Source organism: Rhineura floridana, chromosome 3, assembly GCF_030035675.1.
Source record: "Rhineura floridana isolate rRhiFlo1 chromosome 3, rRhiFlo1.hap2, whole genome shotgun sequence".
NCBI lineage: Eukaryota > Metazoa > Chordata > Lepidosauria > Squamata > Rhineuridae > Rhineura > Rhineura floridana.
In genome coordinates, this window is record NC_084482.1 from 205,478,260 (window position 1) to 205,504,448 (window position 26,189).

Below are 26,189 nucleotides of genomic sequence, written 5' to 3' on the forward strand. Positions count from 1 at the left end.
CAGCAAGGCTTGTTCTTCTATGTGCTTAGTTAATCTAGCTTTAATCATACTTTCTACCAGTTTTCCAGGGACAGAAGTTAAGCTAACTGGCCTGTAATTTCCGGGATCCCCTCTGGATCCCTTTTTGAAGATTGGCGTTACATTTGCCACTTTCCAGTCCTCAGGCACGGAGGAGGACCCGAGGGACAAGTAACATATTTTAGTTAGCAGATCAGCAATTTCACCTTTGAGTTCTTTGAGAACTCTCGGGTGCATGCCATCCGGGCCCGGTGATTTGTCAGTTTTTATATTGTCCATTAAGCCTAGAACTTCCTCTCTCGTTACCACTATTTGTCTCAGTTCCTCAGAATCCCTTCCTGCAAATGTTAGTTCAGGTTCAGGGATCTGCCCTATATCTTCCACTGTGAAGAATTCATTTAGCTTCTCTGCAATCTCCTTATCGTTCTTTAGGACACCTTTGACTCCCTTATCATCCAAGGGTCCAATCGCCTCCCTAGATGGTCTCCTGCTTTGAATGTATTGATAGAATTTTTTGTTGTTGGTTTTTATGTTCTTAGCAATATGCTCCTCAAATTCTTTTTTAGCATCCCTTATTGTCTTCTTGCATTTATTTTGCCAGAGTTTGTGTTCTTTTTTATTTTCTTCATTCGGACAAGACTTCCATTTTCTGAATGGGTAATAAATCTTAGGATTATGTCAGGCCCTAAGATGACGGAAACCTGTCATTTACCAATACAGAACTGAGCATTTAATAAGAAAAAGTTAGGTGAGAGAAAAAGACAAATCAGAATGCAGAAATGTTTGGCTGTCTCTGGAGATCAAAAGAAGACTATACTCAGTGCTAGAACTCACTATTATTTGATTTAGAACACCTAAACCCTGCTTTTCAGCCAAAAAGGCTCCCAGAGTAGCATAGATACAATCAATTAGATACAGTCCCTGCCCATAGGCTTACAATTTTAAAAAATTACACACGAGGGAAGAGAGAAAAAGCAAACTCAGGCACCAGTTCTTAGTTCTTGCGATACTCTTACAAAAAGTTCTTGCTGCTGCTTCGCTTCAGTATATTTTTGCTTTAACTCCAGGTTCTTCTACTAGATTTTTGGTTGTTCTGGGGCCTTTGCAACCCAGCTTGGCTTTTGCCTTCTCTTTCAGAGAAGGGATTTCTTGGTGTGAACCTGTCCCGTCTTCATTTTTGAAGTTGTTTGTGGCCAGCCTCCTCTAAGTCCTTTGGGGCTGGAGCTTTGGCTAGATACTGCTTTTCTAGTGTTCATATATATAAGTTTCTTATATTAATCTTTTTTCTTAATCCCAGGTGAGGTTTCTATTTTGCTCTTTTATTTTTCCAACCTTTCCCTTTCATCTCTGTTTTTCTGGATCCAATCCATAGGACCCTACATTCAGCTGGGTCCTTTGAATGCCTGCTTGGGTAGGTAGCTATCCTATTCTTTCTGTTCTCTTAATAGTGAGGATGAATGCTTATTTAGCTGATATATAGTAAAGCTTTACCTACTTTGGACTGGTGGAAGGAGGTAAATAAAAGTAGAATTGCATAATAGTTGAAATGATTGCTAGCTTTGTATGCTGTAGGGGGGGAAATTCTTCAAGACATCTAGATGTAAAACCAAGGAGCTTAGTGTGGCATGCCCCATTCCCCTGTCCCATAATTCTTGCCTCATACCCTTGCTCTATATGGTTCATTGCTTTGGCAAACTGCTTGCATAGTACTGGAGTCAGAAAGCTGTTCAAGAAATTGCAGGCTTTCTGAAAAGCTGGGAAGGATCTTGTTTGTCTCGGCTGATGCTGACAGCAGAAGGTGGGACAAGACAATTTAATTAGTCAAATCAAACAGCATGAGCTCACACTAGGGTTGCCAGGTTCAGGGCCTGAGACTGATCCTGTATCTTTAGGAGAAGGGAAAGTCAGCCAAGTGCAGGTGTTCTTGCAGCTCTGTAATGGGAAAAACCACAAGGTGGAATTCTCCCTTCCGCCTACCAGGAGGGCATAAGGAAATTTCTGAAACTATTCAAGGATTGCTGAAGGTGGGGGGGTATTAAACCAGCAGTATTTATTTATTTATTAAATTTCTATACCGCCCCATAGCCGAAGCTCTCTGGGCGGTTCACAACAGAATAAAACATCAATATACAATTAAAACCACATATATAATTCAAAACACACAGAAATACAAAATATTAAAATACTAATATATTAAAAATACTGAAAGTATTAAATGTGAAAAACGAATATGTTATAATGTTACATAATTAAATTAAAATGCCTGAGAGAAGAGGAAGGTTTTAACCTGGCGCCGAAAAGATAATAACATTGGCGCCAGGCGTAGTTCAAGGGGGAGATAGTTCCATAGTTCGGGGGCCACCACTGAGAAGGCCCTTTTTCTTGTTGCTACCCTCCGAGCTTCCCTCTGAGTAGGCGCCCGGAGGAGGGCCTTCGATGTTGAACGAAGTGTACGGGTAGGTTCATATCGGGAGAGGCGTTCCATCAGGTATTGTGGTCCCAGGCCGTGTAAGGCTTTATAGGTTAAAACCAGCACCTTGAATTGGGCCCGGAAACATATAGGCAGCCAGTGCAAGCGGGCCAGAATCGGTGTTATATGTTCGGACCGCCTGGTCCCTGTTAACAATCTGGCCGCTGCATATTGCACGAGCTGCAGTTTCCGAACCGTCTTCAAAGGCAGCCCCACGTAGAGCGCGTTACAGTAATCTAATTTAGTGGTTACCAGAGCATGTACAACTGAAGCAAGGTTGTCTCTCTCCAGATAGTGGCGTAGCTGGGCCACCAACCGAAGTTGGTAGAAAGCATTCCGTGCCACCGAGGCTACCTGAGCCTCAAGTGACAAGGATGGTTCGAAAAGAACACCCAAGCTACGAACCTGCTCCTTCAGGGGGAGTGCAACCCCATCCAGGACAGGTCGAACATCCATCATCTGATCAGAAGAACCACCCACTAACAGCATTTCAGTCTTGTCTGGATTGAGCCTCAGTTTGTTAGCTCTCATCCAGTCCATTGTTGCGGCCAGGCACCGGTTCAGCACATCGACAGCCTCATCTGAAAAAGATGAAAAGGAGAAGTAGAGTTGTGTGTCATCAGCATACTGGTGACAATGCACTCCAAAACTCCTGATGACCGTACCCAGTGGCTTCATGTAGATGTTAAAAAGCATGGGGGATAGAACTGACCCCTGCGGAACTCCATACTGGAGGACCCAGGGTGCCGAGCAATACTCCCCATGCGCTACCTTCTGGAGGCGACCCACCAAGTAGGAGGAGAACCACTGCCAAGCAGTACCTCCAACTCCCAAATCAGCGAGTCTCCCCAGAAGGATACCATGGTTGATGGTATCAAAGGCCGCTGATAAATCAAGGAGAATCAACAGAGTTACTCTCCCCCTGTCTTTCTCCCGACAAAGGTCATCATACAGGGTGACCAAGGCTGTCTCGGTGCCAAAACCGGGCCTGAAACCCGATTGAAATGGATCCAGATAATCGGTCTCATCCAAGAGTGTCTGGAGCTGATCCGCAACCACTCGTTCCAGGACCTTGCCCAGGAAGTATCCCCTTTTAATTCCCCCATTTGGTCCCTCAAGAAGGCGGATTTGACTTGGAGGGTCACTTTGGATTTTTGCCAGCTGAACAAGCAAGCCCCACCCCTAGCGGCAGCTGTGCCAGACATGGTAACCTTGTTGGAGCAGATAGAGGAAAATGCTGGCCCCTGGCATGCAGTTATAGATCTGGCCAATGCTGTCTTCTCTATCCCAATTGACCCTGCCTCTCAGGACCAGTTCGCTTTCACCTGGGAGGGGCAACAATACACATTCCAGGTCCTCCCCCAAGGGTACTTGCACAGTCCTACCTTGTGCCATGGGGTGGTAGCAAGGGATCTGAAACAGGTCACTTTGAGCCCAGCCTTGTTTCTGGCTCATTACATAGATGACATCATGATATCTTGACCCATGGAGGAGGAGGTGCAGCAAAGGTTACCCACTGTGATTGGCCACATGAGGTCCCAAGGATGGGAGATCAATCCTAAGAAAGTACAGGGGCCTGCCCAACAGGTGCAGTTCCTAGGGGTGGTCTGGGCAGGACCTGTGAGGCACATACCTGAGAAGGTACTCAATGTAATTGCTACCTTGCAGACTCCAACATCCAAGGTTGAAGCCCAGCGTTTAGTCAGTCTGATGGGCTTCTAGAGACAGCACTTTCCTCATCTAGCCCGGATTTTGCAGCCTATTTACCAAGTGACACTTAAGAGGGCTCAGTTTGAGTGAGGGGAGATGCAGCAACGGGCCTTGACAGCGGCTAAAGTAGCAGTGGCAGCTGCTTTGCCCTTGGGCCCCTACATTAAAGGATATCCTTTTGAACTGCAGGTCTCTTCCAATGCAGAAGTGGCTGTGTGGAGTTGATGGCAGACAGGGCCCACAGGCAAGTTAGTGCCTCCGGGATTCTGGTCCAGGCGGTTGCCTAATGTTAACTACACCCCTTTTGAGAGGCAGCTGCTAGCATGTTATTGGGCCCTGGTAGAGACTGAGAGAATGACTGGGCAGGACTCAGTCACTTTAAGGCCTTCTATTTCAATCATTGGAGGTCACTGATTCATAGGGTCGCCATAAGTCGTAATTGACTTGAAGACATATAACAACAACAACATTCCAATCATGTCATGGGTAAACGATGAGTCGGCCAGGCCTCCACAGTCAAATGGAAGTGGTATATTGCAGAAAGGGCAAAACCAGGCCCTCAGGGCATGAGTGCCTTCCAGGAGCAGATGTTAACTTTGATACCTACAGGGGAAGAGGTTCAGGAGAGTCTTGTGCAGGAACTTAAGGATGCTCCAGTGAAGGAGGCTCCACCATATGCTGACATGAGACATAATGAAACATGGTTCACAGATGGGTCAGCCCAATATCAGGGGAATGAAAGAGTATGGTGCTCTGCTGGCATCAATCCTAAAAAGCAGGTCACATTGTCTAGAGCTGGGAAAGGAAAAGCCAGTCAGTATGCTGAACTCATGGCAGTGCTGATGGTGATTGAGCATGCAGTGGGACAACAAGCTGATGAAGTATATATATATAATATACACTGATTCATGGGCAGTGTATCAAGGGTTAACAACATGGTTCCCTAAATGGAAGCAGGATGGGTTTTGCATTCACAACTGCCCTCTGTGGGGCCAAGAGTTGTGGCACATGATCAGTAATTTACTGCCACATGTACAGGCATTTGCAGGGCATGTAGATGGGCATGCTACAGGAACACCTGAAGCTTTGTACAATCAGGCTGCTGACCAGTTGGCAAAAGTTCGGGCCACCTTACCTGCCCCAGAGCAAGGAGAGGAGAGGTTAATATTAGCCAGATGGGCTCATGAAAAATAAGGGCATCGGGGTCAAGGCAACCAGAGAGTGGGCCTTGCACTGAGGTATCCCCTGCTCAGTGGATGCAGCAGCCAGTGCAGCTACAACGTGAGAGTTATGTTTAAAGCTTAAACAGATGCCTCTGTCAAAGGTTCCCATGGGCCAAGTGCATAGAGGCAAGCAACCTGGACAAATATGGCAACAACTGGACTATGTCGGACCATTGCCACAGTTTGGGAGGTGGCAATACCTGCTAACTATAGTGGACACCTATTCAGGATATCGTTTGGTATATCTATGTGCCAGGGCTACACAACAGAATCATTCATTCATTGGCGATCACTTGTGGCCAAGTAAGATTGTCTTCCAAGATAAGGTCTTTAACAGTGGGTCCGTAAGTGACTGTGGAGGCCAACACACAGCCTCCCACAGTGAGGACATATCCCAGTTCTCGATGCTCATGTTACATTTTTTTAGATTCGCTTTAAGAACATCTTTAAACCTCTTTTGCTGTCCACCAATATTCCGTTTTCCATCCTTAAGTTGGGAGTAAAGTAGGTGCTTTGGAACACAGTGATCAGGCATTTGAACAACATGGCCAGTCCAGTGAAGTTGATGTTGAAGGATCAATGTTTCAACACTGGGAGTCTTTGCTTCTTCCAAAATGCTAACATTAGTCCGTCTGTCTTCCCAAGTAATTTGCAGAATTTTTGGAGGCAGCGTTGGTGGAATCTTCCAAGAAGTTGGGAGTGGTGTTTATAAATGGTCCATGTTTCACAGGCGCACAGTAAGGTTGATAGTACAATGGCTTTGTAAATAAGCATTTTGGACTCCCTGCGAATATCCCGATCCTTGAACACTCTACACTTCATTCTGGAGAATGGGGCACTCACAGAGCTCAGACAATGTTGAATTTCAGCATCGATGTCAGCTTTTACAGAGAGATGGCGGCGAAGATAGGGGAAGTGATCAACGTTCTCTAGCGTCACACCATTAAGCTGGATTGATGGTGCTACAGAGGGACTAGTTCGCACCTGTTGATGAAGCACTTTGGTTTTTTTAATATTAAGTGAGAGCCCAAGCTTTCCATATGCTTCTGCACAGACATTTAGGATAGTTTGAAGATCTTCCTCTGAACATGCGAAGACTACATTATCATCGGCATATTGAAGTTCTACAACAGAAGTTGACATTACTTTACTTTTTGCTTTCAGCCTACTGAGATTAAAAAGCTTTCCATCTGTTCAACATATGATTTCCACACCAGTAGGAAGTTTCCCCTCAATAAGGTGTAGAATCATAGCAATGAAGATAGCAAATAAGGTCGGAGCAACTACACATCCCTGTTTTATGCCTGATCCGAATCTGAATGGATTGCTCTGAAAGCCATTGTTATCCACAATTGTCGCTGTCTTGTTGTCATGAAGGAGTTGCAAAATATTCACAAATTTAAGAACATAAGAACATAAGAAGAGCCTGCTGGATCAGGCCAGTGGCCCATCTAGTCCAGCATCCTGTTCTCACAGTGGCCAACCAGGTGCCTGGGGGAAGCCCGCAAGCAGGACCCGAGTACAAGAACACTCTCCCCTCCTGAGGCTTCCGGCAACTGGTTTTCAGAAGCATGCTGCCTCTGACTAGGCTGGCAGAGCACAGCCATCACGGCTAGTAGCCATTGATAGCCCCGTCCTCCATGAATTTGTCTAATCTTCTTTTAAAGCCATCCAAGCTGGTGGCCATTACTGCATCTTGTGGGAGCAAATTCCATAGTTAAATATGCGCTGAGTAAAGAAGTGCTTCCTTTTGTCTGTCCTGAATCTTCCAACATTCAGCTTCTTTGAATGTCCACGAGTTCTTGTATTATGAGAGAGGGAGAAGAACTTTTCTCTATCCACTTTCTCAATGCCATGCATAATTTTATACACTTCTATCATGTCTCCTCTGACCCGCCTTTTCTCTAAACTAAAAAGCCCCAAATGCTGCAACCTTTCCTCGTAAGGGAGTCGCTCCATCCCCTTGATCATTCTGGTTGCCCTCTTCTGAACCTTTTCCAACTCTATAATATCCTTTTTGAGATGAGGCGACCAGAACTGTACACAGTATTCCAAATGCGGCCGCACCATAGATTTATACAACGGCATTATGATATCGGCTGTTTTATTTTCAATACCTTTCCTAATTATCGCTAGCATGGAATTTGCCTTTTTCACAGCTGCCGCACACTGGGTTGACATTTTCATTGTGCTGCCCACTACAACCTCGAGGTCTCTCTCCTGGTCGGTCACCAGTGCCCAATTTATCAGGGCATCCAGTTTTCAGGATAGTCCAGAGAGCTGTTCGATTCACAGTGTCAAAGGCCTTAGTCAGATCAATAAATGCCATATATAAAGGTCGATTCTGCTCCTGGCATTTTTCTTGTAGCTGTCATGCAGTGAAGATCATGTCCACTGTCCCCCTGGAAGGGCGGAAACCATGTTGAGATTCGAGGAGGACTGTGATGTTCCTGTTGGTTAAGCATCTGTAAATATGGTAAGTTCGGGTCTATTAGGTGATGTATGGTAATTGACTGAGAGAGAAAGGGGGAGTACATGGGTCAGAAGCTGAAGTATGCTGGATGATGATTGGCTGAGTGGGTAGCTGGCTGAAGGTATAAATGGAGGTTTGTGAGTGATGGGGGGGCGGGGGAGTTGTTGAGTTGGTTGGAGTGAGGTTGTTTGGTGAGGGTTGGTTGGCAGAGTTCTGAGGGAAGTTTGGATTGTATTTGGCTGATATTTAAAAAGTATATATATGAACAGAAACATAAAGAGTGACCATATATGAAACCGTACGCTTGTGAAACATTCCTAAAGTAATCTTGTTATTTCCTGTTGTTAGTAAATAAATACTTATTTGGTTTACCAAAGGCCTGATCTTTGGCTGGGGGAATATACAGACCAGAAGGGAGGGCAAGGTAATTACCAAGGCTGAACAGAAACTATATCTAATGGTGGCAGCGGTGAAGGGAGATATTGTAGCAAGTCAAGTATCCAGAGCAACCCAGAGTTGTATGCTTTATATATAAAGATACAAGGGGGTTGGGAACAGCATAGGCACAGTCACAAAAGTAACAAGCTATAGAAAGACTTAGGCAAAGTCTCTGGGAGTATTGGTTACAGGAAGTGACTGGTGGTGCTGCCTAGCAGTGGGATCTAGTGAGATCTGTGCTAGAGTGGAGTGAGAAACCATATAAAGGACAGTCCTGACTGGTGGTGTTCCTGGTGGTGCCTAGCGAAAGGCAGTAGCCACAAGCAGGTGGGAACCTGACAGGGAGAACCAGGGAAGGACGTCACAATGACATCCTCTGAGATCGGCAGGAGGGGATTTGCGAGGATCCTTGCAAGGATTTTACCTGCGGTAGCAAGAAGAGATATACCACGATAGTTCCCGCAATCTGTTCTATCATCCTTCTTTAAAAGGGTGATAATTATGGCGTCCATAAAGTCTTCCAGGATCTCCTCCTTCATCCAGATTTTTTCGATGAGTTTATGAAGTTGTTGTGTAAGTTCAGGCCCACCTTCTTTAAAGACTTCAGCAGGAATCCCATCAGGTCCACTAGCTTTGTTCTTCATTTGACTGATAGCTTTACTGACTTCATCCAAATGAGGGGATACTGCAAGCTCGTCTCTAGTTTGTTGCTGTGGAATTTGTGAGAAGACCTCATCAGCCACAATAGAGTTATGATTAAGGAGGTCGTGGTAATGCTCTTTCCAGCGCAGTGCAATAGACTCTTTATCCTTAAGAAGTTTGCTACCAATCAGTGAACGTAAGGGATTCGTACCGTAATTTGTTAGTCCATAGATGGTCTTTGTGGCATTAAAAGAGCCCTGTGCATCGTGCGCATCTGCATAACCTTCTATTTTAATTTTACCTCTTTAGTCCCTTCAGCACCACTCCCCTATATATATGTGTATATGTATATATTTGTATGTGTGTATTTTATGTATTTTAATATTTTATGTATTTTAATTTGTTTTAATGTTTTTGTGATCTTTATTGTCTACAATTTTATTATGTATGTGTTTGATTTTATTGTAAGCTGCCCTGAGTGCCCTATTATGGGGTAGAAGGGTGGGATAGAAATATAACAAATAAATAAATAAATAATGGGCTCAAGGTACAGGAAGCCAGATTTTGGCTGAACATGAGGAAAACCTTCCTAACTGTTAGAGTGGTACAACAATGGTTCCAATGACCTAGGGAGGTGGTGGGCTCTCCAACACTGGAGACATTCTAGAGTCAGCTGCACAGCTACCTGTCAGGTATGCTTTAATTTGGATTCCTGCACTGAGTGGGGGGGGGTTGGACTCAATGGTCTTATAGGTCCCTTTCAATGCAACTATTCTGACTCTATGAAGTTTGTTTTTCTCTGATGAACAACTGATCACCTCTATGGTGTCAACACATGTGCCAAAGTTGAGAATGAATTTTCACACACAGCTGTAGATGCACCAAAGACAAGTCCTGCAGCATACAAAGTGTATTCCATTCTATGATACTATCAAGGGGGTTGTATTATACTGTTTAAATGGTGCTTTTATCCTTGGGACCTTCTGGTGAAATGCCAGTAAAAAACGTTCATAAGAATTCTGCTTTTAGGCTGCCATCTTAAAGAACATGTACGAAGAAGTAGAGTTAAGACTCTGAGGTCTTTATTGACCATTTGGTCTGATTTGTTTATGGGCTGGTGATATAACAAGTGATCATCCAGATTTGCTTGCAAGGGGTTTACAGGTTTTAGGAGTGCAGTGTCGGTGACCAGTACAGTAACCTTATTCAGAGAAAAAGGGGATTAGGTGGGAAATCTGTTTTTGGACTGCATCACTTCAGACTCTGGCATTTAGCCCAACCAAAACTTTCCCCTGACAACATGTTTTAAAATGTGCATATTTTTAATATGGAGTGGCACTTTTTAATGTTCAGGGGATTTAAAAACTATTGTATCCATTTATATCTATATGTATAGCTATATTATTATTATTACATTTATATCCCACCTTTCCTCCAAGGAGCTCAAGGTGGTGTACAGACTACTCCCCCTCTCCATTTTAGCCTCACAACAACCCTGTGAGGCAGGTTAGCCTGAGAGGGAGTGACTGGCCCAAGGTCACTACATGGGCTTCATGGCTGAGTTGAGATTTAAGTCATCTGTTCCCCCAGAGATGTGACCTAGTCCTGTATGGATTATTCAGCATGCAACTATTCAAATGGTTGCATTGTTGTTGTTGTTGTTGTTATTATATTAATAAAAATTTATACGCTGCCATTCCTCCCATTTGGAGTCCAGGGCGGCAAACAAAAACACTAAAAGCACTATTTTTAAAGCTTATAGTTTTGTGTGGCGGGGTTTACTTGTATTCTTAAAATCTCGTTCTTTCTTGTACACTGCTTCAACAGCTTCAGAGCTGTTCACATGTTTTGAGGAGGAGGATGATAATAATAAAATATAACAATAATATCTCTATATTATTTATTTTCGTTAGATTTATATCCCTCCATGTCTCCCACAGGAGCCAGGGCGGCAAATCTATAGGAGTGCCACAGTCCAGAAACTTGCTGCGCAACTCCCTTTGCTCTCAGCGTGAACCCTTAATGGTTAACAACAACGATAGAGTTGCTGTTCCTAGAGCGGAAGGGATGATTGTAAAATTGGGAGCTCCCTTTCCTGTCCTGGCTTTCCGGAAGAAAGTCGGCGAGTGAGTGCGTGAGTCTCCGTGTGCTTGCAGAGATGGGGGGGGAGGCTGCATGGAGGAAATCCCAAGATCAAGGGGCACAGTCTGGGGGAGGGGTGCGTAGGGAGGAGAGGGATGTTGAAGGAAAGTTCCCCCTCCACCCGATTCCCGGTGTTTGGAAATGCAACCCGCCCCGGTGGATCCTGGCTCTGCCCTACTGCTGGGTCCTATCTGCCTCCTTCCCCAACTTGCCGTGTTTGGGGCCAGGTTTGAGTATAGTGCAGAGGGGAGGAGAGCTTGGCTGGGAGTCTAGAGTCTGTGAGTTCAAATCCCCGCTCGTGTCTCCTGGGTGTCAAGGGCCACAGGGAGTGGCTCAGGGGTTACGTGCCCTGCCACCTGTGCAGCCGTGGGCAAGCTGCAGAGTCCCAAGGAACCCAGTTGCCCCAAAGCTGGCAGTTGAGGACAAGGAAGGGGCTGGCTTGTGCAGCTGTGGCAAGCTGAGCAGGCCCTAGCCAGCTGGGGAAGACTAGTCTCAGAGGGAGGCAATGGTAAACCCCCTCTGAATACCACTTACCATGAAAACCCTATTCATAGGGTTGCCATGAGTCAGGATCGACTTGAAGGCAGTCCGTTTAATTTTTTGTTTTGCCCAGCATTATTGACTTTTCCAGTGAATCACATCTTCTCGTGATGTGTCCAAGGTACGATAGCCTCAGTTTCATCATTCTAGCTTCTAGTGATAGTTCTGGATCGACTTGAAGGCAGTCCATTTTTTTTTCTCCCTTGCCAACATCTCCTAAGAACATAAGAAGAGCCTGCTGGATGAGGCCAGTGGCCCATCTAGTCCAGCATCCTGTTCTCACAGTGGCCAACCAGGTGCCTGGGGGAAGCCCGCAAGCAGGACCCGAGTGCAAGAACACTCTCCCCTCCTGAGGCTTCCGGCAACTGGTTTTCAGAAGCATGCTGTCTCTGACTAGGGTGGCACAGCACAGCCATCACGGCTAGTAGCCATTGATAGCCCTGTCCTCCATGAATTTGTCTAATCTTCTTTTAAAGCCATCCAAGCTGGTGGCCATTACTGCATCTTGTGGGAGCAAATTCCATAGTTTAACTATGCGCTGAGTAAAGAAGTACTTCCTTTTGTCTGTCCTGAATCTTCCAACATTCAGCTTCTTTGAATGTCCACGAGTTCTAGTATTATGAGAGAGGGAGAAGAACTTTTCTCTATCCACTTTCCCAATGCCATGCATAATTTTATACACTTCTATCATGTCTCCTCTGACCCGCCTTTTCTCTAAACTAAAAAGCCCCAAATGCTGCAACCTTTCCTCGTAAGGGAGTCGCTCCATCCCCTTGATCATTCTGGTTGCCCTCTTCTGAACCTTTTCCAACTCTATAATATCCTTTTTGAGATGAGGCGACCAGAACTGTACACAGTATTCCAAATGCGGCCGCACCATAGATTTATACAACGGCATTATGATATCGGCTGTTTTATTTTCAATACCTTTCCTAATTATCGCTAGCATGGAATTTGCCTTTTTCACAGCTGCCGCACACTGTGTTGACATTTTCATCGTGCTGTCCACTACAACCCCGAGGTCTCTCTCCTGGTCGGTCACCGCCAGTTCAGACCTCATGAGCGTATATGTGAAATTCAGATTTTTTGCTCCAATATGCATAATTTTACACTTGTTTATATTGAATTGCATTTGCCATTTTTCTGACCATTCACTCAGTTTGGAGAGGTCTTTTTGGAGCTCTTCGCAATCCCTTTTTGTTTTAACAACCCTGAACAATTTAGTGTCGTCAGCAAACTTGGCCACTTCACTGCTCACTCCTAATTCTAGGTCATTAATGAACAAGTTGAAAAGTACAGGTCCCAATACCGATCCTTGAGGGACTCCACTTTCTACAGCCCTCCATTGGGAGAACTGTCCGTTTATTCCTACTCTCTGCTTTCTGCTTCTTAACCAATCCCTTATCCACAAGAGGACCTCTCCTCTTATTCCATGACTGCTAAGCTTCCTCAGAAGTCTTTGGTGAGGTACCTTGTCAAACGCTTTTTGAAAGTCTAAGTACACTATATCTCCTATGAGGTTGATGATAAATAAACTGGCGCATGTAAATAGCCAGCGCCGTGTTTTTCTTCTTCAGCTTGGAATTTGATGTTGAATATAGCCCAGCTTTGGGTATATACTGTAGAATAGTTCGACTATATCCCAGTAAACAATATTGAGCTTAGAAGGTGTGACTCTATATGCTTATGATCGCAGGTGGAATTTTTTAATGTTTATGTGTTTATTAATTTATGTATAATAAACTATACTACTGTTGGTCTTCCCAGTTACCTTGTTATAAGTATGTCAATTATTGTAATTTTATAAATCCATTGGTGTTGGTGACAGAGGGACTCATGGCAGGGTCAACAAACAATGATTTCTTGAACAAGATGTAGCTTAATAGATGATGCTCTAAGGTATGCATGGGTGGCATCTCGTAGAACACATGCTCACACGGGACACCGTTCCCTTTCCTGGGGTGTATGATTTGTCCTGGGCCAGAGCAGATTTTGTGGTGGGCACCCCCAGTTACTTACTTATTTATTTATTACGTTTGTATACTGTCCCATAGCCGAAGCTCTCTGGGCGGTTTACAACAATTAAAGACATTAAAAACAAATATAGAAATTTAAAAACACATTTTTAAAAACAATTTAAAAAACAATTTTTAAAAAATTATGTGTTTCTGCATGCTGTTCTCTATTTTGGTTGTGCATAGATGCACTTATTTGTGCCCTGAGGCCAGCACAACCTCCAGGCCAGGCACTGACCAGTGGTATCTGATAGAGGACACCCTCCCCTTCCCTGCGGTGTATGATTTGTCCTGGCACAGTGGTGATTTTCGGATGGCAACCTTGGTTACATTTCCCCCCCTGCATGTTTTTGTCTACTTTGGTCGTGCAGAGATGACTTTATCCATGCCCTGCGCCCAGCAGAAACTGTAGGCCAGGCGGGAAGCGCTGGCATCTCATAGAGGACACATGGCAAATTTGTAGTGGGCACCTCCAGTTACTTATTGTTTTCTGCATGTTTCTGCATCTATTTTGACTGTCAATTGATGCTCTTATCTATGCCCTGCGCCCAACAGAAGGTCTGATCCAGGTGGGAAGCACTGGCATCTCATAGAGGACACCTTGCCCGTTCCTGGGGTGTATGATTTGTCCTGTCCCAGAGCAGATTTTGGGGTGTGCAACCTCAGATACTATTTTTTTGTGATTTTATATCATTATGCTTTAATGAGGATTTCAGAAGCCTGATAATTTTGATGCAACAGAAATTATTATTGTTCTTGACGCGGAGAATCCCCAGATCACGGAGATATGTGATATGAGGTACCACAACATACGTTTTGGGGTTTAGAGACATGTTAACTTTTCTTTGGAGTTGCTGTAGCTGTGAACTTTTTTAGTATTCTGAATGTTCAAGCAAATAAGGGACTGGGAACCAGTAACCAACTTCAGCGTCATTAGCAAATGAAGCTTTTCGTGAAACTGATGCAAATTAGTGGGCAAGACTTCCCACTCTCTCTTCCTACAGGCCAGGTGTAAGAGCCCTGCTGAATCAGAGCCTGCTATCCGGTTTAATGTACATTTCAAGCACATGGCTTCCCCCAAACAATTCTGGGAGCTGTAGTTTATGAAGGGTGCTGGGCACTTGCTGTGTGAGCAGTAAACTACAAATCCCAAGATTCTTTAGGGGAAGCCATATGCTTAAATGTATGGTGCAGCTGCTGATGCAGGCTAATTCAGAATGAATCTATGAAACTCAAGTTCTGTTGAAAGACCGTGAGGTTTGGGAATTCAGATTTTTTCAGTATGGTAGGAGATACTGTTGAGTTAATCGTAATATGTGAAGAAGGTATAATTTGCTTCTTGATCCTAATGTTTTTAATAATGTTTTTAACGCTTTTTTAAAGTTGTTTTTTTATTGCTGTTTTGTTTTAATGTATTTTAAGATCCGTTTTTATGATGTTTTAAAGTGTTTTAATGCTTTGTTTGCCACCCTGGGCTCCTGCTGGGAGGAAGGGCGGGATACAAATAAAATAAATAAATAATATGTCAAGAAGATATAATTTGCTTCTTGATCCTAAGGCTGTTTTCTTGAGTTATGGAAAAGGATGATTGAACTCAAAAGACTGGAAGTTTATTACAAATCTATGGGCTGCAGTTATAATAATGTGGGCTCAGAAATGTTATTTCCTTGTTCCAGGGACCAGTGACCTTTGAAGAGGTGTCCTTGCATTACACCGAGGAGGTCTCGCTGCATCCAGGCCAAAGAGCTCTGTACAAGGAGGTCATATGGAAGATCCATGAGATGGCAACCTCTCTAGGTAAGTCCTTTTGCCCTTAATAGCTATGCACGGTATGAATTTTGGTGGTGGTGTTACCAGTGAGATCGTTAGAAAGGTGCAGATGGACTTAGCCAGGGCATAAGAATATATGAAGAAACCCGGCATATCAAGCCAAAGGCCTCTGTAGTCCAGGATTCTGTTTTCAGAGTGGCCAGCCAGATGCCCCTAGGAAGCAATGCTCTCCTCGCACATGATCCCTATACTGCCTCGGAAAATGGTGACAAATGGATGCATCTGCTATGAGTTATTTCTCTTGATTCTCTTTCTCCAGGCCAAACAGCTCTCTTGTTGGGAATGGGGAGTGGGAAACTTCCCATTCTTTCAGAGTACACAGCACAAAGACAGACAGACACAAGTGGCCGGCAGGAAGAGGTAGGGGTGAGGCAGCAGGTTGTTTGGGGCTGTGTGGGCACACCAAGTGGAGCACCAGATTGCCTCCACCAGTGTGCATGCGCAGCCCTGCCTCTACCTTGGTTCCCTTCCTTATGGAAATTGGCAGCAAAGTCACTGGTGAGTGACACCCCTCTGAGTTGGTCCTGGGTAGTGCAAAAGACTGATGCTTTTTGAAGCAAATTCATGTTTATATGTTTTTTCATTGAAAAAGGACATCTGAGTTGAAAACCTAACCTCATCTCCAGGCTGGAAGAAGATGAAGGAGATGACCCCTTTGTAAGAGATGTTTCCCCCAACAGCACTGCCTAGCACAGAGGTTCCTAAACTTTCTGCCCCCAGGGCCGGCTTGGAACACCAGAAAATTACTGAAGCCCGCCTGTCACAAAATGGTGGCAGATGGAAGTAAAACATGGCATAATGAGTTAGTACTTACTGCCATTAGCAACTAATCCATCTTTGGAAATAGCTAGATTCTTTGAAATAACACTTACATTGTGGCAAGGAGTTCGATTTGCATTATGTCAATGAGTTTCCTCAAGCTGACATTTGCTATGGTGATAGAAAAAACACAAGACATGAATAAGATGGTGGAACAATCCATCTCTTTAAAAAGGCTGCAATGTCAAAAAGCCTCCAAAACCTGAGAGCCAAATGCTTGGGACAAAAGGAATATTTTTGTCTAGCACCTAAATATAGATAGTGATGGTGCTAGGCATGCCTCTCTGGAGAGAGTGTTCCATAACCGGGGGGCCACCACTGAGAAGGCACGTGCTCGTGTTGCCACCCTCCACACCTCCCTTGGCGGAGACACACAAAGAAAGACCTCAGATGCTGAAAGCAAGGTCCAGGTTGGTTCATATGGGGAGAGGCGGTCCTTCAGGTATTGGAGTCCTGAGCCTTATAAGGTTTCATAGGTCAAAACCAGCACTTTGAATTGCGCCCATAAAGCTAATTGGTAGTCAGTGCAGTTGTGCCTGAATTGGTGTTTTGTGCTCAGACTGTCTTGCCCTGCTGAGCAATCTGGCTCCTGAATCTATCACCAGCTGCAGTTTCTGAGCTGTTATCAAAAGCAGCCTGTCACCCCAGCTCAGATGTTCCTCCCGCCTTGTGTGGTCAGTGCTGCTGCTGCTGGGTGTCCTTGAGTGCAGACAGATCCACCTGTGCCAAAAGCCTACTGGCAAATCAAGCCAGAGTCAGCCGCCTTACACGGCTAGTAGAGAAGCTGTTGTGTCCCCTGATCCCTCCTGGGTTTGAGGCTGTGGTATCTGCAGTGATGGCTCTGCAGTGCGGTGGAGCTCAGGACAGGAGTTACTTATGCTTATGGGATGACTTCTCACCGGGATGGGGTCCTTTGAGGGTGGATAAGATTTGCTCTTACGTACTTTAGAGCTTTTTGGCTATGAGAGTAAAGTGTGTCTTCCAGCTTCAGCGATCGTTTTAAAAACACACACATGCACTTCAGGTATCATTCTAAGTCTGGCGAATAAGGATCTTTAGACATTGGCAATAGTGTGTCTTGGCGGAGTTACCCAGTCACTTACACTCACAAAGTGTAAGTTCTTAAAAATTGGGATATTTATTGAGTACACAAACACGGAATCAAAATATACACATTCCTTCATGGGTAATAGCTCAGTAACAATTCATATCTATTAACATCCGTGGGGGAAGTTCAGTAAAAATATTCTCAGTCACCATAACTAAAGTCACGCACACACACTCAACATTCGCTCACACGAAGGAGCAAGTGCACAAGGCATGAAAGGAGATGGAGGAGGGGACTGAGTTCAGCGCGACTGAGGAAGGCACACTAGGCTGCCCTTTCTCCGGGCTCCCTTTGCAGACTAGGCCTCAGTCATGTACAGCTGGGCAGGGAGGAGTGGAGGGCGGCTCCTGAAACAGTCTCTCCCACATACAAAGATTGGTACAGGGAGTCAGATATGGAGGCTACATATTTTAGGGAAAGGACCTCTGGAAGACTGCAGAGAGAACAAGATAGGCCTTTCCCAGCCCTGGTGGGCAATCTGGAAGTGGTAGAACAGGGGTGCATTGAAATTCCTGGGTCAGTCAGGAAGACAGCAAAGGCAGCAGGCAGGCCCTATGAATGGCTTCTTGGATCTCTGCTTCAGCTGGCAAAGGTCCAGGATAAAGCAGGAGAAGTAGTGGAGCCCTGAAAGGGGCTTTTGAAGCAGCTGCAGCAAGAGGGGACCTCTGCTTCAGCATCAGGGGCCAGAGGTAGTGGAAGAAAAGCACGGGCGTCAGACCGCTGGGTTCTGGCTGGCCAAGTGATTGAGCAAGTGACCTCGGGCAGAGCAATACTCAGCAGAGTGGATCTAGGGAGCCAGGGCCTGCACAATTGATTCAGCAAGTGATTTCATAGTGGAACTGGATAACCAGAACCCAGAACCAAAAAATGGTGCCAAGGGTCTGGTTTTTATATCCTCTGGAGAAAACCCCCAAATGAAATTCCAGCGTTGATGGGCTCAAGGGAGTGTCATTTCGCCTTTCTTTCTTTCTTTCTTTCTTTCTTTCTTTCTTTCTTTCTTTCTTTCTTTCTTTCTTTCTTTCTTTCTTTCTTTCTTTCTTTCTTTCTTTCTTTCTAATATGTATATCCCGCTCTTCCTCCCAGTAGGAGCCCAGGTTCCTATACCTAGTATGAGTCATGTGGTCAGGCAGGTGGTGATATTCACCCTTCAGCTACTTTGATTAGATCTAGATTTTAACAATGGGCTCCTCTCCTGAGGGCCAAACTCTTACAATTCTTTTTGGATTGCATTGATGGGGTTGCCAAAGGTCATGCCTTGTGCTTATGATCAGTGACATCATCTCAACTGAGGTGACAAACGTAACTCTTTCCACCACTTTTCCCATCGGATCTCAAACAGCCTCTTTGCAAAGCGAACCAAACTGAAGCCATTTTAAAAATCATATTGGCAATGCTGGGGTGGAGTGTCTTCCAGGTTTCTCAGCTAGTAGCCAACTTGCCACCACTCTGGTCTCCACTGTCACCCCAGCTGTCTCTGGCCTCTGCCTCACTCCTCTCTCATCAACTACCTTTCCCAACTGACGGTTAACTGCCCATCCTTTGCTCTCCAGAACCTCCAGCTAATCAGAGCATGTTGTTTTCCAGACCGTCCAAAATGAATTTACTTGATCCAGGCTAAAATAGGTCTTGTAACATAGTAACTGTAGAAGGCCTTGAATTTTGACAATTACACTCTGACATCAAGAGAGCAAACAAATATTATTTCAAAGTACAAATCAAAAACAGACACATATATAAACAGTATATCTCCACAGAGCTATACCAACCTGCTTTTTATTCCCTCAGGAGATCTCCAGGGGATCACAGAAGTGACACGGGGAACAACTGAGCAGAAGAAGGAGTGGGAATTGGGGGGTCAAGATGAAGGAAAGAGACAAATGCAAAAGCTGTGGGATGAATCCAGTGCTTCTCAAGGTGGTAAAAATAAAAGTCGAGGGAGTATTCATTACCTAAAGGAAACAAGAATGTCTCCTGAGTGCAATGCAAACATAAATGGCCAGAACCCCCTAAGTACATATTGGAGAAGGCATACAGGAATGAAACCATATAAATGCTTAAAATCTGGACACACAGGGGACAAACATTGTAAATGCCTGGAGTGTGGAAAGAGCTTCATTGACAGTGGTGCACTTACTGTGCATCAAAGAATTCATACAGGGGACAAGCCTTATAAATGCTTGGAGTGTGCAAAGAGTTTCAGTCAGAGAGGCACATTGTCTAGACATCAAAGAACTCATACCGGAGACAAACCTTATAAATGCTTGGAGTGTGGAAGGAGCTTTAGAGAGAATGGTGCTCTTCAGGTACATCAACGCATCCATACAGGGGACAAACCTTATCAGTGCTTGGAGTGTGGAAAGAGCTTTGCACAGAGTGCAGCCCTTAAAGTACATCAAAGAACTCATACAGGAAACAAACCATATAAATGTTTGGAGTGTGGAAAAGACTTCAGTCAGAGTGGCACCCTTGCTAAACATCAAAGAACACATACAGGGGACAAACCTTTTGAATGCTTGGAGTGTGGAAAGACCTTCGCTCACAGTAACTCTCTTACTCTGCATCAGAGAACTCATACAGGAGAAAAACCTCATAAATGCTTGGAGTGTGGAAAGAGCTGCAGTACACGTAGTGCCCTTGCTTCACATCAAAGTACTCATACAGGGGACAAACCTCATAAATGTTTGGAGTGTGGAAAGAGCTTCAGTCGCAGTAGATCTCTTACTACACATCACAGAACTCATACAGGGGACAAACCTTATAAATGCTTGGAGTGTGGAAAGAGCTTCAGTGACAGTAGCACCCTTACTAAACATCAAAGAACCCATACAGGGGAGAAACCATATAAATGCTTAGAGTGTGGAAAGGGCTTCACTCGGAGTACCTCTGTTACTTTACATCAAAGAACTCATACAGGAGAGAAACCTTATGAATGCATGGAGTGTGGAAAGAAGTTTAAACAGAATGGCGATCTTCAGGCACATCAAAGGACTCATACAGGGGAGAAACCTTACAAATGCTTGGAGTGTGGAAAGAGTTGCAGTACGAATAGTGCCCTTACTACACATCAAAGAACTCATACAGGGGACAGACCTTATAAATGCTTGGAGTGTGGAAAGAGTTGCAGTACGAATAGTGCCCTTACTACACATCAAAGAACCCATACAGGGGTGAAACCTTACAAATGCTTGGAGTGTGGAAAGAGCTTCAGTTGGAATGGTGCCCTTACTGTGCATCAAAGAACTCATACAGGGGACAAACCTTATAAGTGCTTGGAGTGTGGAAAGAGCTTCAGTCAGAGTGGCACACTTTCTAGACATCAAAGAACTCATATCAGCACAAACCTTGTCGCTGCTTGGACTGTGGAAGGAACTTCAGTCATTGCCACCAATTTACTTCACATCTAATTACTCATGTAGGGGACAGACCTTATTAATGCTTGGAGTGTGGAGAGAGATTCAGTGAGCATGGCCATCTTTTTGGACATCAAAGGATCCATACAGGGGGAAAGCCTTACAATATTTGGAATTTGGAAAGAGCTTTAGTCAGTATCACACCTCTGTGACTCATGGAAAAAAACCGCGTTCTGTGGAAAACCATGTAACTGTCCAGAGTGTGGAAGGAGTTTCATTTAGCATACCTGCAACTGTTGTTGTTTATTGTTACATGCCTTCAAGTTGACTTATGGCGACCCTATGAATCAGCGACCTCCAATAGCAATACCTGCTGTATTTTTCATCAAATAATTCATAGGACGAAAAGGCTTGATATTTTCATCCACATTGAAGGATTATTAAAAGGGAGAAACCATAAAATACTGAAATAGTAGAAAGAGCGTCAGTCATAGACAGTATCTTAGATAAGCATCAATACCTCTGTACGAAGAAGAGGCATAATAGTTAATTTTCGAATTGTAAAAACTTTGGCCATTCACCTTTCGTTCCGCCTCCCCTATATAATAGATGCCTCTGGTAGATACCTTTTGATGATTCCTTCAACTGATTTGGTCTCTTGGGAAAGCTGCAGTGAAGCTTATTACTGTTCTCAGTTTTGGGGGCAAATTGTTGTGCGTAGTGAAGGAGACGTGGAATGAAAGAGCTATGGAGTGAATTGGAAGAAAAACTGGTCAAGAAATTTATGCCTAATGTGGGCCTGAATACTTGCATTGAGGGTAGAAATGTTTTTCTTCCTGTAGTGTGAGAAGCAGAAATGCGGACAAGGAGACCTTTGTGAATCTCCCTGCACCCTCACAAGGCTTAGGATCATCATCTAGGAGAAGATGCAGTAACTCAGTCATATCAGGCTAACTGATAGAAAAACAGACAACTCTGTTTGTTGTTAAGACCAATAGGAAATACTTTAATTTGTGGTTCCAAAATGCTTCTCTCTTAAGCAATAAATTAGTGAGTCATGTTTAACTGAAGTTGACTGGACATATTCCAATGCAAAAAATCTTAACAAATCCATGGAATGGTGATGTTGAATAAAATGCCTGGTGAGAGGAGCTTCTGTAGTGTGGGTGCAAATTTTGCTTTTATGCTGTATAATCCTAAGTCTCAAAGATCTTGAAGTCTGTCCCACACACCACTTGGAACAAGACGACTGTACACGTGGACATCACCAAATGGTCAATATAGGAATCAAACTGATTATATAATTGGTAGCAGAAGATGGAGAAGTTACATAGTTTCTGCAAAAACAAGACCAGGAGCAGACTGCGAAATAGATCATGAACTGGTAATATCGAAAATTGGTGTAAAGATAAAGAAGAAGAACAAAGCAATCATAATACCAAAATTAAATAACATCCCAGAAGAATATAAAGATCAAATAAGGAACAGATTTGAGGCCTTGAACTTAGTTGACAGAGAACCAGAAGAGACTTCAGGGAAGAATGTAAAAAGACAATGTTGTTGTTATGTGCCTTCAAGTCAATTACGACTTATGGCGACCCTATGAATCCACAACCTCCAATAGCATCTGTTACAAACCACCCTGTTTAGATCTTGTAAGTTCAGGTCTGTGGCTTCCTTTATGGAATCAATCCATCTCTTGTCTCTTGCCAGTGTTCAGGGATGATTGGGGGGGCTAATCCAGCAACATTTGGAGTTCCAGAAGGTCCCCATCCCTGATAGAACTGATGCATATATACACAATTAACATGTAAAAATGTTTCTGGCTTCCAACTTGTAAAAAAATTCTTTGAACATGTGATAGGTCTGTTAAGCCTCATTAAAAAGTTTTTTGGCAACATTTTGTTTCTATGTTTGTCAAGTAGTCTGGGCTGATAATGTTTTAACTGCTTTTGGCCTCGTATACCTGAATGTTTAAAAACGTGTAATAAACTTCACGACCTAGTGCAGAAAGAAAGCATAGCAGTTTAGAAGGTGCATTCATTTTCCAGGCTGTGTCCAGGCTAGGGTGATTCATCCTCACTTGAGCACTTTCAATTTTACGATACCCAAATCTGGGATTTCCTGTCCGGACTAGTGGGCGGTGCTTGACAGGATGTGTCTGTGCTGTGCGTTGTTGTGCCCTCCTGTCAATTAGTACTTTCCCTGCCCACCGTAAGTTCTCGAAACCTGAAGTCTATTGCGCACGCACATGCAGGTATTTGTTTACCTATGTGCACGCAAGCTTTTATATGTACCAGATTCACAGAAAGACAACTTAAACTTTTTTTTTAACAAGTATTTCCTCCTGTGAGCAAGGAAAACAGAGGCTCCTTGTGGGCACAAACAGGGATACTTGTTGACCTGTGCACATGCACCTGTTTTTTAAATATATGTTTCTACACCTTTTTTGATGTACCGGATTTGCACGAAAGAGTATTCAAATATTTTAAAACTATGTGTGTTGCTCTATGGCAGGCAAATATTTGGATTTATTCCCCTTTTCCTTTCCTGTACCTGCAAGGGTAAATTCTAGTTTTAATTTAGTAAATTCTAGTTTTAATTTCAATTTTTACAGCTGTTTTGGCTAGGATAAGTTCTCTGCAAGAGCTTTTTAAAAAAAAATTAAATGAAATTGCCACCAATGTCCCTTCAGCAACAACCAGTGGGAAAAGGCAGGCGGCCTCCTTTCCTTTAGGCTTTAGGAAACAAAATGGAAGTCGGGGTGAGTGGCAATAGATGGCACTCTGTGAAACACCAACACATAAGTACCCCCCCATACACAACCCACTTCAGTCCCACCACAGTAGGGTAACATGCAATTTTAGATGGGGTTTTTTGCACATTATTGGGTTATCTGCAAATTGGGAAAATCTCATTTTTGCAGGGAAGGGGAGTGCCACTTGGATGAGGAGGAACTTGTGTGGATGCCTCAAATATCAATAATTGAGACACAAGCAGCTTCAAATCTACATTAAACGCCACCCTGGACAAGCTCTGAATTCAAGTGTAGTATAGATCTGACATCTCAAAAATTCCCCACTGGGAAGACTCTGAAGAACTCTTCAGGGTATCTCTAAGTCTAGGTGGTAAAGCTGCGCCTGGGCACTGATGTTTGAGCTTGGGGCTCCCTACTAAGATAAATACATCCTTGCACCTCGTTTTCTTCTATGTGGAGAGAGTTCCTCTTTATGGAGGGTTTTTGGCTCATGGGCTGCATGCACTGTTAGTTGTCTGCAGAGCAGAGCCATTGTGATTAATAGGCATGACTAACTTCAGTTCATTAATACCAATGGGTCTACTCTGAGTATAAATTAGTTGGACACAACTCCACGTGACCTTCTCTACCCCCCATCTGCAGGAGCGGTTTGCCCAGTGGATGGAGCTGCAGCACTAACCGCCCAACAGGGGCAACTTGGCAGGGAGGCTGGGGATGAACTGGCAAGGGATTTGCTGCAGCTCCGCCCCACCAGCCGAGCTGCTCCTGGCTCTCTCCCAAGTTTCCCACCTCAGTAAATACTTTTCCCGAAGGCCCTGCTTTTCCCAGCCTGGAGATAAAAAGTGATGATGAAAAAGAATACACCCAATTCATTGACGTGTGCAAGGCAGAGATCCATGGAGGGCAAGGCTGCCAACGGCTACTAGCCAGAGCGGCTATGTTCTGCCTCTATTGTCAAGGGCAGCGTGCCACCAAATACCAGTTGCTGGTAATCCCCATTGGGGAGGGGGCTGTTGTCTGGAACAGCTGGTCCTCACTGGACCTGGTGGGGCTGCTAGGAGGTCACAGGGACATGGCCACGTTTGGGTTTTCTCCCCACCCTCCTTTGCAAAGATACTGCGGACACTTAAGCACCGCAGTTTTGCCACAGCACCTAATTCAACGGAGAAGCGTTTTACTTTGGTTCAGAAGGGATCCCTGCTGTCCCACTTGCTTCCCTGGCTGGGAGAAAAATTGTGGGGGGGCCCTCACCCATTCTGATTCTCTCCCTATCCTTTGCAAACAAACCAGACACCTAAATACCCGGTGCAGAAGTGGCCACTGCTGTCACAATTTCTAATGTGGGTTCATACTACAATAACTCTCGTCCAGGTCCTGATGCTGGAAAGCATCCCCAAACCATGACTCTCCCACCACCATGCTTGACTGTTAGTATGAGGTTCTTCATGTGGAATGCAGTGTTTGGTTTTTGCAGAAAATTAAGCAACACCCAGTTCCCTCATGTGAGAAAGTAATTGCCCCCTTAGACTCAAAACCTGGTTATGCCACCTTTAGCATCAATGACTGAAAGCTAACGCTTCCTGTAGTTCCTGATCAGTCTCTCACAGTGGTGTGTTGAACTTTTGGCCCACTCCTTCATGCAGAACTGCTTTATCTCAGTGACATTTGTTGGTTTTTGAACATGAACTGCTCCTTTCAGGTCCTGCCACAACATCTCAATGGGGTTTAGGGCTGGACTTTGACTAGGCCATTAAATTTCTTGTTCCTCAACCATTCTGATGTAGCCTTGCTTGTGTGTTTTGGATTGTTGTCTTGCGGCGTGACCCAGCTGTGCTTCAGCTGATGGACAGATGGCCTGACATTCGCCTGTAGAATTCTCTGCAGAATTCATGGTTCGTCCATGTCCTGATGCAGCAAAGCATCCCCAAACCATGACTCTCCCACCACCATGCTTGACTGTTGGTGTGAGGTTCTTCATGTGGAATGCAGTGTTTGGTTTTCGCAGATATAACAAGGCCCATGTCGCCCAAAAAGTTCCATCTTTGACTCATCTGTCCATAGAACATTGTTCCAGAACTCTTGAGGATCACCCAGGTGCTATTTGGCAAACTCTAGATGAGCATTCATGTTCTTAGTGAGCAGCAGTTTCCGCCTTGCTACTCTGCCATGAATCCCATGTTTGCACAGTATCTTTCTGATGGTGGAATCATGAACACTGACCTTGGCTGAGGTGAGAGAGGCCTATAGATCCCTGGATTATGTTCTAGGGTCCTTTGTGACTTCCCGGGTAGTTTTATGCCTTGCTCTTGGAGGGATTTTGGCAGGAAGGCCACTCCTGGGAAGATTCACTACTGTCCGAAATCTTCTCCATTTGGTCAATATGGCTCTGTCTGTGGTTCGGTGGAGCCCCAGAGCCTTAGAAATGGCTTCGTAACCCTTTCCAGACTGATATGCATCAACAACTATTTTCCTGAGGTGTTCGGGAATTTCTTTTGATTGTGGCATGATGTGGCTTTGGAACCTGTATGCTGGCAACTTCAATTTGATGGCAAGGGCCAAAATTAGTCAATTTATATTGGGAAGGGCTGGCCCAAAGCAAGCCTGATTGTTTACCAAAGTATTCAAACACCTGGCCCGAATAATCCCCTTCATT

At 44.4% G+C, this 26,189-nt stretch overlaps 2 protein-coding genes across 2 annotated transcripts in view; both read left to right on the forward strand.

The window, feature by feature from the left end:
• Window positions 1-4,764: 4,764 nt before the first annotated feature.
• LOC133378889 (zinc finger protein 883-like) lies at window positions 4,765-22,648 on the forward strand. The gene is made up of 4 exons (XM_061613503.1): window positions 4,765-5,079; window positions 11,032-11,100; window positions 15,348-15,468; window positions 19,214-22,648. The coding sequence occupies exons 1-4, from the start codon at window positions 4,765-4,767 to the stop codon at window positions 20,830-20,832; spliced, it is 2,124 nt and encodes a 707-aa protein (XP_061469487.1). The 3' UTR covers window positions 20,833-22,648.
• LOC133381277 (zinc finger protein 345-like) overlaps window positions 15,383-26,189 on the forward strand; it is a 28,137-nt gene continuing 17,330 nt past the window's right edge. Inside the window, exon 1 of the mRNA XM_061620178.1 lies at window positions 15,383-15,468. The gene's annotated coding sequence lies outside the window, so the exon portion shown is untranslated. The remainder of the gene's footprint in view (window positions 15,469-26,189) is intronic.